This window comes from Cydia amplana, chromosome 19 (genome assembly GCF_948474715.1).
Source record: "Cydia amplana chromosome 19, ilCydAmpl1.1, whole genome shotgun sequence".
NCBI classification, from domain to species: domain Eukaryota; kingdom Metazoa; phylum Arthropoda; class Insecta; order Lepidoptera; family Tortricidae; genus Cydia; species Cydia amplana.
Window position 1 is genome coordinate 2,300,773 of NC_086087.1, and position 17,422 is coordinate 2,318,194.

The 17,422-nt window shown below is 42.4% G+C and overlaps 1 protein-coding gene across 1 annotated transcript in view; it reads left to right on the plus strand.

The window, feature by feature from the left end:
* Positions 1-16,273, plus strand: part of LOC134657100 (uncharacterized) — a 102,376-nt gene extending 86,103 nt beyond the window's left edge. Inside the window, exons 18-31 of the mRNA XM_063512653.1 lie at positions 73-261; positions 995-1,243; positions 2,511-2,897; positions 3,316-3,493; positions 4,297-4,405; positions 6,362-6,458; positions 8,280-8,362; positions 8,775-8,883; positions 8,999-9,279; positions 10,817-10,946; positions 11,724-11,884; positions 13,343-13,468; positions 14,588-14,883; positions 16,161-16,273. Coding sequence (XP_063368723.1) covers positions 73-261; positions 995-1,243; positions 2,511-2,897; positions 3,316-3,493; positions 4,297-4,405; positions 6,362-6,458; positions 8,280-8,362; positions 8,775-8,883; positions 8,999-9,279; positions 10,817-10,946; positions 11,724-11,884; positions 13,343-13,468; positions 14,588-14,883; positions 16,161-16,273 — 2,508 coding nt within the window. The remainder of the gene's footprint in view (positions 1-72; positions 262-994; positions 1,244-2,510; positions 2,898-3,315; positions 3,494-4,296; positions 4,406-6,361; positions 6,459-8,279; positions 8,363-8,774; positions 8,884-8,998; positions 9,280-10,816; positions 10,947-11,723; positions 11,885-13,342; positions 13,469-14,587; positions 14,884-16,160) is intronic.
* The last annotated feature ends 1,149 nt before the right edge of the window (positions 16,274-17,422 follow it).

Here is a 17,422-nt window from a genome sequence, read left to right on the forward strand (position 1 = left end):
GATTCCGCGTCGATAAGTTTGGGGAGACCCTAAGACAACGTTCAATAGCTAACGAAGTGTTGTATCTTCCAGCAGGTCCCTCCGGCCGCCCCGGCAGCGCCCGCGCCCGCGCCGGCGCCCGCGACGCCCGCGCCGGCGCCCGCGCTGCTGCGCAACGGGCCGGGCGCTCCGCCCCTCACCGTCAGAGACGTCGTGTTGAACATGATCGAGATCAGCCTGCTGAAGAACAACCAGCCTGTTCCGCCCAGCGTTAAACCCAAGGTCAGTAAAAAAACACAATACTTTTTATTTCACACCTCACACAGTTCACACAATACATGTACATAATCAAATAAAAACTATTGGGTAGAGGTAACAAGTGTAACAACAGTCGGTCTTATCGCTTAAGAGCGTTCTCTTCCAGACAACCTTTGTGTAGCGGTGACAGCGGTTGGTAAAATTAGAATATGTAATAGTCATAATTCTGAAATCGTTAACTTTGTTTTATGGCAATCCTGAAAAGTTACGCGTTTCTGAGAAAAACCAAATGATGACTAACTAAAATGCGGACAAACAATACATTATGACATTTATGACTTAAAATTTTGTGGGAAACAATAGAGACCCGTTTTCTAACCGTACCTATAGTTTGTAGCTTTCTAATAGACCCCGAAGGCTAATCCTATTGTCTATTGTTAAGAAAAACCGCTCGTGCCACGTGGCACAACCACCTGCATAAAAAATCGGTACTTCGGTTACTGAGTGCCGGCGAGTCGAACGCTACAGAACCAGTCTAAAATGTGTCATCGAGATGCGTAACAGAGGCGCGTTATCGGAGAGCGCACCTACACTGGTTTTTTGAGCGTCGGACTAGCCCGCGCTCAGGTGCCAAATAGAATAATTAGGACCCTTTTTTGCAGGTAAGTAGCACGTGCGGTTTTACTGAACAATAGACAATAGGATAAGCCTTCGGGGTCTACTAGAAAGTTACAAACTATACCTGATGCATCCTCAGGTGCCAACCTCCGTCGCGCCGCGCGAGTCCCTGGCAACCCTGAGCGTGGTGAAGAGCGGGCACTCGAGCGCGCCGCCGCGCTCGCCGCCGCGCCCCGCCACCATCACCGCGCTGCAGCCCGCCGCGCCCGAGGGCGTGGTCGTGCTGCACATCGAGCCCCGCGACCAGAGGGAGCGCCCCGAGCCGCTGCTCGACCTCAGCGTCAAGAAGCCGAGGCACGACCACGCGTTCCCGCAGCCCGGGAAAACGGTTAGTATATTTGTTCGGTGCAAAGCACCTTTAACACGTTTTAAGCCTCGTGCGGCGCGCGCGCCCTGTTAGCAAAAGACGCGTTAACCAATAATTTGCATTAACCTAAATTCAGTGTACTTTTCGGAACCATCGCGGCCGGGTGCATTCGATCACTATAACGTTTCATAACATAACTTTTTAACAATCATATAACTATTAACATTTTAACATTAATAAACATTTTCTCTACTTTCTCTCGACTTTTAACATTCATCGCGAACCCGCACCCGCACATGGTCCTTCGAACCGGATCTGAACCAGCGACCTATGGATTATTGTGAGCCTATTGTGTCCCTCTGCTGAGCAAAGGCCTCCCCCCTGAATATATTACAGAAGGATTATACGGAAAAATTATACGGATTATATGGGAAATTATCTGTATACAAAGAATTTGCTGATAATTTCCCATTCCCCTCGCACCCCGACGCCCCCAAAGCGGGTATGGGTCTACTGTAGAACATAGACACATAGCCGCGAAACTTGAGGGAGCGACCGGTGCCGTTGTTGGATTTAAGTGTGAGAGAAAGATGGGTAAAGGGAATATATTTATCCCTTTATTTTGAACTGAATTTCGACTTTTAATAAGATTTCGTGTTGAATAATTGGGCGTCAATTTTTTTACACCAAATCTTATTAAAAGAAAATTCTCAAAGCAAAGGAAAGGACTCAAAGCCGTTGGGTTTAATTGTTCCTTTACACTCTTTACAGCTTTGTTATTTTAGCAATTCAAATAACGTGGAACACAACTGTTTCCTTACGAAATTAGGAAATCTAAATGATTATGAGATTATCTGTGTTGGACCGTTTTGCTTTTTTGGCCAATAGAACATTTTCAACATATTAACTTTTATATCGTATATACCAACTTTACTTCACTTTACTGCCCCACCTGCGATAAAGTTTATAAAAATAAGTTCGAGTTTGCCAGCCATGTCAGAGTTCACGCTCGTAATTAGCTATAGTGGGGTCCTCACAGCTCATAATGTATGAGAGCTTTACATGAAATCTCACATCAGAGATTTTTTTGAGATGTGATAACCTATGTTGCCAATATTATATTAAAAAAAAATCTCCACAAAATATGTCATATGTAGGGTTGCCGTTGCCGATTACGGCATCCTCCTGTAACTATCGGCTACCTACAAATCTGAAACCCCGATCACCCACAAAGATTCAACAGTGTGATTATACAGCTTCCTTTAATACATATTTCATCTCTCCACAGGTATCAATATCACAACCGCAATACCGCAACTCGGACTTTCAACAACAATACCGCCCCCTAGAGCGCGAATCGCCAACTCTGTACAACTCCAAACCGAAACCCGTCGCCGCCGCGCCGCGGCCGACCCTGAAACCCGCGCCGAACCCCAAAGGCTCCATAACTTTAGGGACCCCGCTCGAGTCCCGCTACGAGCCGCGCCGGACCCCGCCGGACACCAAACCCGGGTCCATCACGGCCGGGACGCCGGTGCACGGGACGCACGGACACCATTTGCCGGACAAGCAGCGGTTTCACGACATGTATAATAAGAGGAAGAGTCCAGGCGGCGCGTATTATCCCGGAGCGCAGAATGCGCAGAGGCCGCAGAGTCCACAGTCCTTCTCGCCGGTTAGTATGTCGTGTTTTCAAAATTGCTTGGTGCTTTTTAGGTCCTTTTATTTGAAAGAAACGCTTGTTTTTACAAGTTACCAATTTTCTGGAAAAATTGGCCAGCAGTTATCCAAAACCTAAGGTGTTTGTCATATAAAATTTGTGAATTTGTAGTATAAAACTTTATTGGCTAGAGAAAAAACTTGGTAACAGTTTTCAAGATTTGATTTTAAACGAATTTAATCAAACGTTACTAGTTCTGAATTTTTAATTTCCATCGATTTTCAGTTTTTTTATCAAAATTAAATTTTATTTCTGTTCTTTTTTTGTATTTGATTTCTGGCAGTGTTTGACATTAATTAGTGCCTTAATTGTAATAAGCCTGAATTGAAGAATTAATGAATATCTTTTTTAAACAATATTTTTTATAATACAGAACCCAGCCTTCGGCCGTTACTCGGGCATGGACCAGCGCCAGATCATCATGGCGGACTTCATCACATCGAAGCAGATGCCGGGCGGGGCGAGAAGGGAACGCGAGCGACCCGCCTCGCCCTACTCTCAACCTTCTGTCATAAGACACTCTTACCACGTGCACCCGCCCCCACCACCTGGTGAGTTGATATAGAATAGAATAGAATACATTTATTCGTAAGCACACAAACGAGACAATACATAATATAAAAGAAAACATAAAATAAGATTGAAGTGCCACGAAATGCATCTCAGCATGTTGCTGGCGGCTTCCAGCGCTGATCTTCCGATGATCACATTCACCCCTTTTATTAACAAATAAAGGAATTTAAAGTCGCTCTTCTTTTTACCATTCTTATATCCAATTTTTACACACTTATTTAGCTTCAGTGCGTATATACCTATATTTCTCTGTTAATGTATAATTTAAATTTGAACCACTTCCGGGTGTCTGATTGAGCTGAAATATTTCCGATGACAATGCAATAATATGCTAACATGGAGCTGATCTGATGATGCAGTCGAAAGGTAGCCGAAGGAACTCTTCGATGGAAAAACATAAACACATTTAGTTTAAGCTCGTTCGAAAGGTCTCGAGAATTACTTGATAGACATGCAAAGTTGAAAAGATACAGTCGCCAATAAAAGTGTGTATCATAATTTTTTTTCACGGTTACTTGTTAGTTATTCAGGCTGTAAAAACGTCAGTTATCATTATCAATTAAATTATTTCGTACTGAAATTCTACAGATTTTTCCACATTTTGAACGTTTAACTTATTTGTATATGTATGTATGTATGTATTTGTGTGTATGTATGTATGTATTTGTGTATGTAATTTGGTTCCCCGCGACACAGGCATTGCCTAGTGCGGAGACCCCTGGTATACCTGTAACCTATTGCTGAAATAAATGATCTTTATTCTTTGTATATGTTGTTGTAGGTCACGAAGCTTTCACGTCGTTGGTTGACGCGGCCGTGTCGGCGTCGGCGCTGCCCGTGCCGCGCGGCCAGGCGCCCGACGCCAAGCCCGACGCCAAGCACGACATGAGGTCAGTTCACATATTTGGATGAGTTCACTACTTAAAAAAGCGGCCAAGTGCGAGTCGGACTCGCCCATGAAGGGTTCCGTATTTAGGCGATTTATGACGTATAAAAAAAAAGCGGCCAAGTGCGAGTCGGACTCGCCCATGAAGGGTTCCGTATTTAGGCGATTTATGACGTATAAAAAAAAACTACTTACTAGATCTCGTTCAAACCAATTTTCGGTGGAAGTTTACATGGTAATGTACATCATATATTTTTTTTAGTTTTATCTTTCTCTTATTTTAGAAGTTACAGGGGGGGGGGACACACATTTTACCACTTTGGAAGTGTCTCTCGCGCAAACTATTCAGTTTAGAAAAAAATGATATTAGAAACCTCAATATCATTTTTGAAGACCTATCCATAGATACCCCACACGTGTGGGTTTAATGAAAAAAAAAAATTTGAGTTTCAGTTCAAAGTATGGGGAACCCCAAAAATTTATTGTTTTTTTTCTATTTTTGTGTGAAAATCTTAATGCGGTTCACAGAATACATCTACTTACCAAGTTTCAACAGTATAGTTCTTATAGTTTCGGAGAAAAGTGGCTGTGACATACGGACGGACAGACAGACGGACAGACGGACAGACAGACAGACAGACATGACGAATCTATAAGGGTTCCGTTTTTTACCATTTGGCTACGGAACCCTAAAAACTACTTACTAGATCTCGTTCAAACCAATTTTCGGTGGAAGTTTACATTGTAATGTACATCATATATTTTTTTTAGTTTTATCATTCTCTTATTTTAGAAGTTACAGGGGGGGGGGGGACACACATTTTACCACTTTGGAAGTGTCTCTCGCGCAAACTATTCAGTTTAGAAAAAAATGATATTAGAAACCTCAATATCATTTTTGAAGACCTATCCATAGATACCCCACACGTATAGGTTTGATGAAAAAAAAAATTTGAGTTTCAGTTCGAAGTATGGGGAACCCCAAAAATTTATTGTTTTTTTTTCTATTTTTGTGTGAAAATCTTAATGCGGTTTACAGACATCTACTTACCAAATTTCAACAGTATAGTTCTTATAGTTTCGGAGAAAAGTGGCTGTGACATACGGACGGACAGACAGACGGACAGACAGACAGACAGACATGACGAATCTATAAGTGTTCCGTTTTTTGCCATTTGGCTACGGAACCCTAAAAACAAATACTCAAGTGAGTAGGTGCAGTAAACGTAAGGTTTATAACTTACGACAGGCGTGTCTCACTCCGCGATTTCGTCGCTTTGCTACAGGTAGCTAAAAGTACATCCGTTCGGCCCCAATTTTGGGGAAAGCAAGCCGCGCGTGGCGCTGTCGCCACCTAGCGGCCATATCTGTGCTGATCGTAACAGACGCGTTTTGTTAGAGAGTGAGTCTTCTGTACTTAGTACTATTATTTATTCTGTGCTTACGAGTACTTTCGCACTATATGTAAACTTATATTTGAATAAAAAACAACAATTTCCTAAATCCTAAAGGGTTTCGTCGGTAAAGTGCGGGTGCCAGATTTTGACCATCATTCGTGACTTTTGTATTGCTTTAAGCTTTAAGACAATGGGTCCCATACAGACATTTTATCCTCAAAACAAACGTGGTCCTGATACCATTCATAAAAAAAAATACCTTATTGATAAAAACCGAAAAGGAGTAATGAGCTGACTTGTATTAAGCCCCGTCTCCATATCGCGCGGCAAGCTATCGAACATTGGCTCGCGCGGCAGCCGCGCGCAATCGATACCGGGTTGGCTCGCGAGCCAACTCGCTCGCTCGCGCGGCAGCCCGGTATCCATTGCGCGCGGCTGCCGCGCGAGCCAATGTTCGATAGCTTGCCGCGCGATATGGAGACGGGGCTTTAGGTATACTATTCGTCGTCAGAAATACCCATCCTGTATTGTATAACAACGTACTAAGAAGGGTCTACTTGCAGGATACATGAGAAGATGCAACGCGAGCGCGACATGGGCATCGTGCACAAGTACCACCACCCGCAGCACCCGCACCACCCGCAGCACATGCAGTACCAGGTAACTAGTGCTTGAATGGAGGATCTTACTACTTTATTTTAAAGTTTAATTCAGGCAACAAGGTCCATATTACATATACCTTATAGACTAGCATACATATAATTTGATAAACTTAAAAACTAAACACTGTTTTGGTGACAGAACGGCGTGGCTCCGTTGTATCGTCTGCTCTTCACGCATAATGTCACACATTCTCAAACAGACACATTCATAATAAATAACTATTAAATTAAAAATTTTAAAAACCCCTACCAAAAATATAAATTTTGAGGCAAAACTGCTTTACATAATTTTGGAATATATACTTGGTCAACCAGATCTTGACAGTACAAAAAGGCGGCAAATTTGAAAAATGTAGGCGCAAAGGGATATCGTCCCATAGAAAATTTGAATTTCGCGCCTTTTTTTACTGACAAGATTTGGTTGACCAGCTATAGCTGATACTCTTCAAACTGCTACATCGATTTGTATCATACATAATAAGAACCACCGCAAGGAAACTCGCTTTTACCTAAAAAAACCGGCCAAGTGCGAGTCGGACTCGCGTTCCAAGGGTTCCGAACATTAAGTCCGACTCACGCTTGACTGCACATTTCTAATAGGTTTTCCTGACGTCTATAGGTAAAGAACTATTTTGTGTATTTTTTTTTTCAAAATTGTTGACCCAGTAGTTTCGGAGATAGGGGGGGGGTGGTCATTTTTTGCCTATTTTCTTGAATAACTGCTAAACTATTAATCCTAAAATTATAAAAAAAATACTATTGAGATCCTTACAATGAGCTCTTTCATTTGATATATAACACGATATAGTTTGAAAACCTTTATTTTTAGGGTTCCGTAGCCAAATGGCAAAAAACGGAACCCTTATAGATTCGTCATGTCTGTCTGTCTGTCCGTCTGTCCGTCTGTCCGTCCGTATGTCACAGCCACTTTTCTCCGAAACTATAAGAACTATACTGTTGAAACTTGGTAAGTAGATGTATTCTGTGAACCGCATTAAGATTTTCACACAAAAATAGAAAAAAAACAGTAAATTTTTGGGGTTCCCCATACTTCGAACTGAAACTCAAAAATTTTTTTTTCATCAAACCCATACGTGTGGGGTATCTATGGATAGGTCTTCAAAAATGATATTGAGGTTTCTAATATCATTTTTTTCTAAACTGAATAGTTTGCGCGAGAGACACTTCCAAAGTGGTAAAATGTGTGTCCCCCCCCTGTAACTTCTAAAATAAGAGAATGATAAAACTAAAAAAAATATATGATGTACATTACCATGTAAACTTCCACCGAAAATTGGTTTGAACGAGATCTAGTAAGTAGTTTTTTTTTATACGTCATAAATCGCCTAAATACGGAACCCTTCATGGGCGAGTCCGACTCGCACTTGGCCGCTTTTTTAATTTTTACCATTTACCCTCCAAAAATGGACTCCATATTTAAAATTCATTTATTTACTTTACACGTCCATCTTTGGGTCACAAACTTACATATGTGTGCCAAATTTCAACTTAATTGGTCCAGTAGTTTCGGAGAAAATAGGCTGTGACAGACGGACCGACAGACAGACGCACGAGTGATCCTATTAGGGTTCCGTGTTTTCCTTTTGAGGTACGGAACCCTAAAAACCGCATCGAAATGGGTCCATCCGTTGGAGAGCTATGAAGCCACAAACAGACAAACATATAGGGGTCCTCTTGCGTCGGGGGTTAAAAAATATTACAGAAATAAAAATAAGAGCGCGTCAAGGTAATTTAGAACACCTCGCCCGCTCAGCAACTACTGCTGCTGACTGTGTCTAATGTTGTTTTATGTTCACAGTCGGTGATGGACCGCGAGAGGAGAGGGATGCAAGCGCAACTGCTAGAGAGAGACAGACAGCTGGCCTTACAGAGCCGAGAAAGGTAAGTTCAAATTTTTATTAGTCTTCAGTATGACTAGGAATATATTATGTTTTCATAAAATACTGATATATGTTCTCACTCTATAGATACTTCTATAATCTTATACCTCCTAAATATCTATACAGACTGATCATCCTCATGTATTTATAAGAATTACGTTCCCGTCAAGTTTCATCAAAACTGGATTAACAGTACTCAAGATATCCTGTAAAAATGATCTGATTTCTTGACTTTCACTCGATAGAAAAAGAAAAACACGAGAATGGGTCTCAATCGCACCTTAAAAAATTGTATCTATAATTAATCTATAATGTATCTAAAAATATCCATGTCGCTTACCTACTCTTATGCTCAGTCAGTGAGAGTGAGAGAAGACTGAACCCACGGGGCCTTAAATATGTTTTACTTTTAGGGAACGCGCGATAGCAGCGATGCACGAGCGAGAGAGACATATGGCGATAGAGCAACAACACCAGCAACAGCAGCAGATGATGAGCGAGAGGCAGAACATGATACAGCAGGTTAGTAAACTGATCCTCATATCATAACAACAACATAACAATGTTTTGAGATACCAGGATAAACGTTGCTTCGTTGACTTATTTTAAAAACTGACGAATCAATTATTTATAACAGCAACAACAACAACAGCAGCAACAACACCAGCAACAACAACATCAGCAGCAACAACAACACCAGCAGCAGCAACACCAGCAGCAACAACACCAACAGCAACAACAGCAACAGGCGCAACAACAACAACAGCAGCAGCAGCAGCAACAGGCGCAACAACAACAGCAACAACAGCCAGCCAGCTCCAACGCGGACGGCGAGCGAAGGTTGCTGCAGCCGTACAAGCAGCAACAACCGCACCACCGGCACCCTGCCTCGCCGCACCTTGAGACTTGGAAGGAGACGTAAGTAACCCCCTTTAGTGTTATAACCGCGACAACAACAACAACAGGCACAACAACAACAACAGCAGCCACCGCAACAGCCCGCCAGCTCCAATGCTAACTAACATTCAGTATTCAGTACATTTATTTAACATGGTAGAAACATTTTAGGTTTCTATGGATTCTTGGCCCAGCGTAAGTATAGCGATATTCTTTAAAAAAACAGCTTCTAGTTGATAGTGACTCTATGCTTAGGAAGGCAAATAATCGGCTAGAATTGAAAGCACTAAGAGAGTAGAACAATTTTTAACGGTCATAAGCTGATATGAGGTTTCGTTATAAAAAATAAATTTCAAATATGTTATTACAGAAATAGAAAGTAGGAGTTCGCGTTTTCGTGGTATTTTGTTCAGAGTACAAATGGTTTGCCAGAATATAAGTATAATATTAAGATTAGAATAAATTTAAAACTGAAGAAATACTGCCTTGGGTGAGACTTGATCTCACGGCCTCTGGATCGATACTCCAGCGCTCTGCCAACTGAGCCACCAAGACCTCATCCATAGCCAGTGAATGTCTTTCCACCATATGGGTCTGGGTAACCTAGACGCATATGGTGGAAAGATATTCGCTGGCCAGCAACATACGAGCGTTACACTTCTTAAACCCAAGTCAGTAATTTCTCAATTTTAAACCTCACTCTAAGCATAGAGAAAAAAATACATAGATTGCTCACTCCATATATCAGTTTTAGTACCAAATAGTACATTATTGTCGAGGTTCGGAAGTAGCTAATTGCAGGCTGAGGATTCGTTTTAAACGGACGACCTTGGGAGTCCGTTTAATTGAATCCGAAGCCAGCAAGTAGCCTTCCAGCCGAGTCATATATAATGCTTTTCTCAAAAATGGTGCAAGAAATAGAAATATTTTACAGAATCAACGTTCTAATTTTCACAGAAAAAAGTAAAACCATTAAACAGATTTGCTTGCCGCCTTTAAAAAAAAAAAGAAGTGTATTTTTCTGCTGAAAATACGCCAACGTATTTGAGACACCTAAATAGTCGCGGTACATTATAATAATAAGTGCTGATCATCTGTTTGGCTGTTTAATGGACCTATGTCTTCATTTGATAAGGCCATTTAAAGTTTTAAAAAGTTTGGAACTCGTTAAATAATGGAATTTGTATGTTTTTAACTTTTTAATTGTTTGAATGACCATAAACTACGCACTTCGCGACCTATTTTTTAACCGGCAACGTCGACTTTGCCGTCCATTTTTGAGAAAAAGACTATTAACATCTAGCATCGAGTAGCGGAACTATCAGTACTGCTACTTGACAATAGATGTAGCACCGACCGGAAAGTCTTATCTCAACAGCATAATAGTTCCGCTACTCGATGCTAGATGTAGACACTGAAATTAATAGTCTAAGTGATGTATGGAGTGAGCACTCTTGTCTTATTATATTTCTCTATGCTCTAAGCTTAATAGCATCGTTCGCAGATGTTTCTGCTTGTTAAAAAGTGTTTTAATATGAATATTGTGATTATACAGCAGTCGTCCGGCGGCGGCGCCGGCCGCGGCCCCCGCGGCGCGCACGGAGGGCACGCTGACGGCCGCCTCGCTCATCGACGCCATCATCACGCACCAGATCAGCCAGGCCGCCACCGACCAGCGCTTCCCGCCAGTGAGTACATACATCATGCTGGTCGCACCAGTCCGATCACCTATATACTTGGTCAAGTAGATCTTGTCAGTAGAAAAAGGCGGCAAATTTGAAAAATGTAGGTGCGTAGGGATATCGTCCCATAGAAAATTTGAATTTCGCGCCTTTTTGTAGAAGGGATATCGTCTCATAGAAAATTTGAATTTCGCGCCTTTTTTAGTGACAAGATTTGCTTGACCAGCTATAGCTTCAACAGATTTTATAGAGACCGTGCGTGTTGGAGGGTCTGCCATCTCGTGACCTTAATCGAAAGCGAAAACAATTCACGCTTCTGAGCAGGTGCTGCCTAGGCGGCACGCTGGCTTTATTTCACATAGGGTCTGCCATCTATATCTCGTTTTTTTAGCATTAGAAAAAGGGTAAAGAATCTTGACGCATCTTTTTATTAAAATGTGGATTGAGCGGTTTAAGCTTTATTAAAGTTAATCTTATACCTTAATAACGGGACGAGCAATTCTTGTATATTTATTTATGTATGTATATATTTCGGGGATCTCGGAAACGGCTCTATTTCGATGAAATTACCTATATGGGGCTTTTCGGGGGCGAAAAATCGATCTAGCTAGGGAAAACGGGCAATTTAGAGTTTTTATATGTTTTCCGAGCAAAGCTCGGTCTCCCAGATAGGTATTTAATTAATAAATGTGAAGAATACAACAGACAGAGTTACTCCAAAAGCGAGTGTTATGTGCTTAAGATTTTTAATATCTTGGTTTTTATAATGTCATGTGTTTGCAGACGATAATCCGCGAGTGTTCGCCGACGCTCCGCGAGGAGCGGCAGTCCCCTGCCCGGGAGGAGCCCCCGGCGCACACGGCCAGCATCAAGCTGGGGGACCTGGCCTCCAACATCATCACGAGGGACTTCTGCAGCCCCACGCAGCCGCACCACCATCAGAAGTAAGCCTGACATATTTTACCTTCATCTTTAAAAAAAAAAAAAAATATTATAGGACTTTCTTACACAGATTGACTAAAGCCCTTGCTACACGGTCGCCGACAAGCCTTCTAACCGTCTGACCTTGGTCTGACCTTGGTCAGTTTTGGTCAAATTTTGTTGGAAACAACTGTCTACACGGTCCGTCCAGACAAAGGCCACGCGGTCTGAGGGGCTTGTCGGCGACCGTGTACCAAGGGCTTTAGTCCCACAGTAAGCTCAAGAAGGCTTGTGTTGTGGGTACTCAGACAACGATATATATAATATACAAATACATAAATACATAGAAAACACCCAAGACTCAGGAACAAATATCTGTGTTAATCACACAAATAAATGCCCTTACCAGGATTCGAACCCAGGACCGCGGCTTAACAGGCAGGGTCACTACCCACTAGGCTAGACCAGTCGTCAAACACTTCATCTTTACCTTCACTTCATTTTTAACTTCATTGCATCGTATATCTATACAGGGTGCCCAGTAATTAATGGATGACCTTCTAACCACCGACAGGGCACCTTAGGCTGGTCCAGAAAATGCACTTATAGGTCTAGTAAAAGTTTCGTGGTTTTCGAGATAATCGCACTTTTCTAAATTTGAAGTATGGTGCTAGTTATTAAAAAAGACAGAAAAGTTAGATTATCTCGAAAACCACGAAACTTTTACTAGACCTATAAGTGCATTTTCTGGACCAGCCTAAGGTGCCCTGTTGGTGGTTAGATGGTTATCCATTAATTACTGGGCACCCTGTATAATTCTTCTCACTTGGTGGTCTCCTCGGAAGAGCAGCGCTGGAAACCACCAGCAACATGCTGAGATGAGGCCATTTCGTGGCACTAAAATCTTATTTTGTGTTTTTTTTTTAATATTATGAGTATTGCCTCGTTTGTTTCTGTTTACGAATGAATTGTATTCTATTATATAATGGCCAAATCACAAAATAATTAATAATACTACCGTACAGAAAATAAATTTCCTATACAACCGAAGTTTGACAGCGATTCAGGGACGGATCGTGCTGTCCCTTTCGAATGTACGGCACTATCCCTTTCGGCTATTTAGGGTTGTCAAAATTCAAGTCATCTTATCCGTGGTCGTATACGCAAAGGGACGTTAAGTCGTGCCAATCCTAATAATTGCTCGGAGCAAAGCTGAGTTGAACGGAACGGATGCCCGAAAGGGTCAGTTTGGCCCCCTTAAAAAATGTAAAAGTATGGGGTTATAGCAATGGGATTGCCATCACATTGCTATAACCGCGAAAATCTAAATTCGCAAATTGCGGGCATTTATCTGTGTCACTCTAATTACACCTTCATTGGAATAAAAGAGAACGATCCCCGCAATTTGCGAAAAACGGTTTTCGCGGTAGCCCCTCTGATAAGCTGATTAATAATGGTTATTTGTTGTATTTGTTTAGCAGCAGCAGATACAACGTGGGCGCGGGCGTGGCGGAGTACGCGGGGGAGGAGTGGAAGCGGCGCGACGCGCCCAAGCACGCGCCCTACCTCGAGCCCGTCAGCCCGCCCGACAACCACCACCCCAACAGGTACACTACCACACAAAGGGTAAAAAAGCGGCCAAGTGCGAGTCGGACTCGCCCATGAAGGGTTCCGTATTTAGGCGATTTATGACGTATTAAAAAAAAACTACTTACTAGATCTCGTTCAAACCAATTTTCGGTGGAAGTTTACATGGTAATGTACATCATATATTTTTTTTAGTTTTATCATTCTCTTATTTTAGAAGTTACAGGGGGGGGGGGACACATTTTACCACTTTGGAAGTGTCTCTCGCGCAAACTATTCAGTTTAGAAAAAAATGATATTAGAAACCTCAATATCATTTTTGAAGAGCTATCCATAGATACCCCACACGTATGGGTTTGATGAAAAAAAAATTTTTGAGTTTCAGTTCAAAGTATGGGGAACCCCAAAAATTTATTGTTTTTTTTCTATTTTTGTGTGAAAATCTTAATGCGGTTCACAGAATACATCTACTTACCAAGTTTCAACAGTATAGTTCTTATAGTTTCGGAGAAAAGTGGCTGTGACATACGGACGGACAGACAGACGGACAGACAGACAGACAGACATGACGAATCTATAAGGGTTCCGTTTTTTGCCATTTGGCTACGGAACCCTAAAAAGGGACCCTATGACTAAGACTCCACTGTCCGTCTGTCTATCACCAGGCTGTATGCTGTTATGCCTGTTATGGCACCATCGCTCGAAAAGGTTGCACCATACCTTTGGCCTACAGTCGGGTAGATGGCATTCAATATTCAAAAATTAACACATATCAGTGAATGAATAAGTGTCAAAGTCAAATTCCAAAGGGCGTTCTAACAGTTTTAGGGGCGGTTGCACCAAACCGCTTGTCACCGTTAAAGCGTTCGCTAAATTTTATTGTATGGGAAATTTCATAGTTCTCTGCCGAGTGATGTTGATCAGTTTGTCAAATGTGGTTGGTGTAACTGGCCCTTAATCTTCTATCGAAAAATGGCAGTAAATTTACTGTGACCTCATAATTTACTTTGACAATCCGTCTCTATTTCAAATTATCTTTGCTCTAGATATGTGTTGCTGTTTTATGAATGTTGCCTGTGTATGATTAGCCCACATTTATTATTATTACTTAAACAACACTTTCATCATTTTAATTCCAGAGCGAACACTACGCGCCGCTTTTCCGGCTGCAACTCCTCAACCATGCTAACGCCGTTCGACTACGTCACCAACCGCATAGTGGAGGTCATGCGCAGCGACGCCGACGAGCGTAAACCGGCGCTGGCGTTCCCCGCTACCGCCTATGCGTACCCTTACTCCGCGCTAAACGTGCCTGCCACCACGGCGGGGCCGGTTTCCACCGCTCCTTCTACTAGTGACGGTAAGTTATACCACAAATCTATCTACAAACAGAACTTTAGTCGACTCATCAACTTTGCTAACACCAATAGAGTGTGTGCAATCAAATTGTGAAAGAATGTGACGCCGACGAGCGTGAACCGGCGCTAGTGTTCCCGCTACCGCCTATGCGTACCCTTACTCCGCGCTAAACGTGCCTGCCACCACGGCGGGACCGGTTTCCACCGCTCCCTCTACTAGTGACGGTAAGTTTTCCCACAAATCTATTTAAAAACAGAACTTTAATCAACTCATCAACTTTGCTAACACCAATGGAGTGTGTGCAATCAAATTGTGAAAGAATGTGACGCCGACGAGCGTAAACCGGCGCTAGTGTTCCCGCTACCGCCTATGCGTATCCTATTTGGCGTTAAACGTTCCTGCCACCACGGCGAGACCGGTTTCTAGCGCTCTTTTTCTGCTAGTGAAGGTAAATCCATTTAGAGACAGCACTTTTCTGCAACTTTTAGAAGAGTCTTATACCATGATAACACTGATTGAGTACATATTCAATTTGTGAAAGTTATATGAAGCGTAAATCTGCTCTAACGTTCCGCGTTCCCCGCTACCGTCTATGCGTACCTATGCTTACTCGGCGTTAAACGTGTCTGTGACTAAGGTTTCTAGTGCTTTATCTATGTGTGACGGGAAGTTGTTCTATAGATTTTCTTAGAAAAATCACTTCGGCTGCAACTCTGAAGAGTCCTCAACCTCGCTAACACTAATCGAGTGTGTAACTAACCGCATTATGAAAGTTATGCAAATTTATTACTTCAACGCACATAAAATAGCCAAGCTCAAACTTTAGATGTTTAATTCTTATGATTTTTATTAGAAAAAAAAAATGTTTAATAAAATGTCTGTAAAGTTAAGTTGTTATCAATGTTTTGAAGTGAAAACTTCTTTAGCGGCGCTGGGCACTTTTTGAGGTGGGGAAAAAATGATAAACTCGAGCAGCGTAAGGCGATTACGTGACCATAAGGGGCGTAAGGCGATCACGTGACCGTAAGCCTCGTAAGGTGGCTACTCATAATTTAAATCAATAAAGAAAAACTCAATGTTATTTGACACTTATACCTATGTTCAAATAATTTGACGTTGTCATGGCAGTATGTAAATAAACATGTCAATGAAAAAGTGTGATCTTATTTGAGAATGATAATAATATATAATAAATAAATAGAATACCTCCGCTAAACGTATGTATCGTGTTATCGGGCGTCGGTAACATAGTGAGGTGAGTTTTCAGTGTTTTCACTTCTATCGGCACTCCCGGAGTGCAACCGTCGTTGCTTGTTTGAAACCAGTCGATACTAATATGTCATTGTTTCCCAGGTGGTGCTGTGGCGCCAGTGACCTCGATAGCGGCGACCACGGCGGCCCCGGTCGCACCGGAGCCCGCGCCGCTCATGTCCGCGCGCTACGAGCCGCTCTCCGACGAGGACTGACGTCACCCGCGCCACCACACCCGCGCCGTCTGCTGAGACACCACGCCGAGGCCGGAGGCCGACAGTCTCCCGAGACACGCTTTCGACGACAAAAATGGCCGACCTAATGGCCAAATGGAGAAATTCACCATCAGGGTTGGAAGTGACCGTCGGCCGTCTGCTGAGCCACCACGCCGAGGCCGGAGGCCAAAAGTCTCCCGAGACACGCTTTCGACGACAACAATGGCCGACCTAATGGCCCAATGGAGAAATTCACCATCAGGGTTGGAAGTGACCGTCGAGTCCGCGACGAGGCCGAAAGCCCCTGCATTATTACGGCGTCTGCTGAGCGACTTCACGTCGAGGCTAAAAGCCGCTAATACATCTAGAGAGGAAGCCATGTCAAGTTCACAATGAAATCGGAAGGAGTTTACATCGAAGTCAAAAAATGACAGCGCAACAGACTCGAGTCAACTAGTGAAGATGTAGAAAATAGTGAACACACACTTAAGTTAAAAGCGAACGGAACATCTGCCGTGTGAACAAAAAATTGATACGGAAGCTCATGTAAAATACGGCATGAAACTTGCTGAAAATCTATTCTATTCTAAAATTTTTGCTCGTTTTTTTAGCGAATCGAGTGAAGCTCACACCAATTAGAGCGAAACGGAACTAAGCTCGAGTTTAACAATGAAATCAGCGATGTGAAGCTGAATAAATTTCACAAAGTAAAGCTTACTAACAGTCCTACAGAAGAATCTTAAATACTCAGATTTTTAAACTTAAGGACTAAAGTACACGGAAGGACTGAAGGGCACAGGACTTGGACGTTAAACAAACTGCCGTCCTCAGTAACATAGGAGAAGATTTTAAACTTTGACTACGCCAACCGGCTTGGCTTAATGTAAGATAGAATACGCTTCGAGCGTCACGGACGTTAAGTGACAGACTTAGTGAGTGTAACGGACAAGTGTAAATTTTAAAGTGTTAGGCGATTAAAGCAGGGAATATATATCGAGTTGTGGCAAGCTTTAAGTGTACGAGGAATCTGTGGACGCTTCTATAGTGTATATTATATTTATTATGTTGATTTTGTCCATCGCTAGGGGCTTTAAATTTTTGTTGGTTATGTTGTACGAATTGGTGTAATGTAAAGTTAGGTGCCCCGGC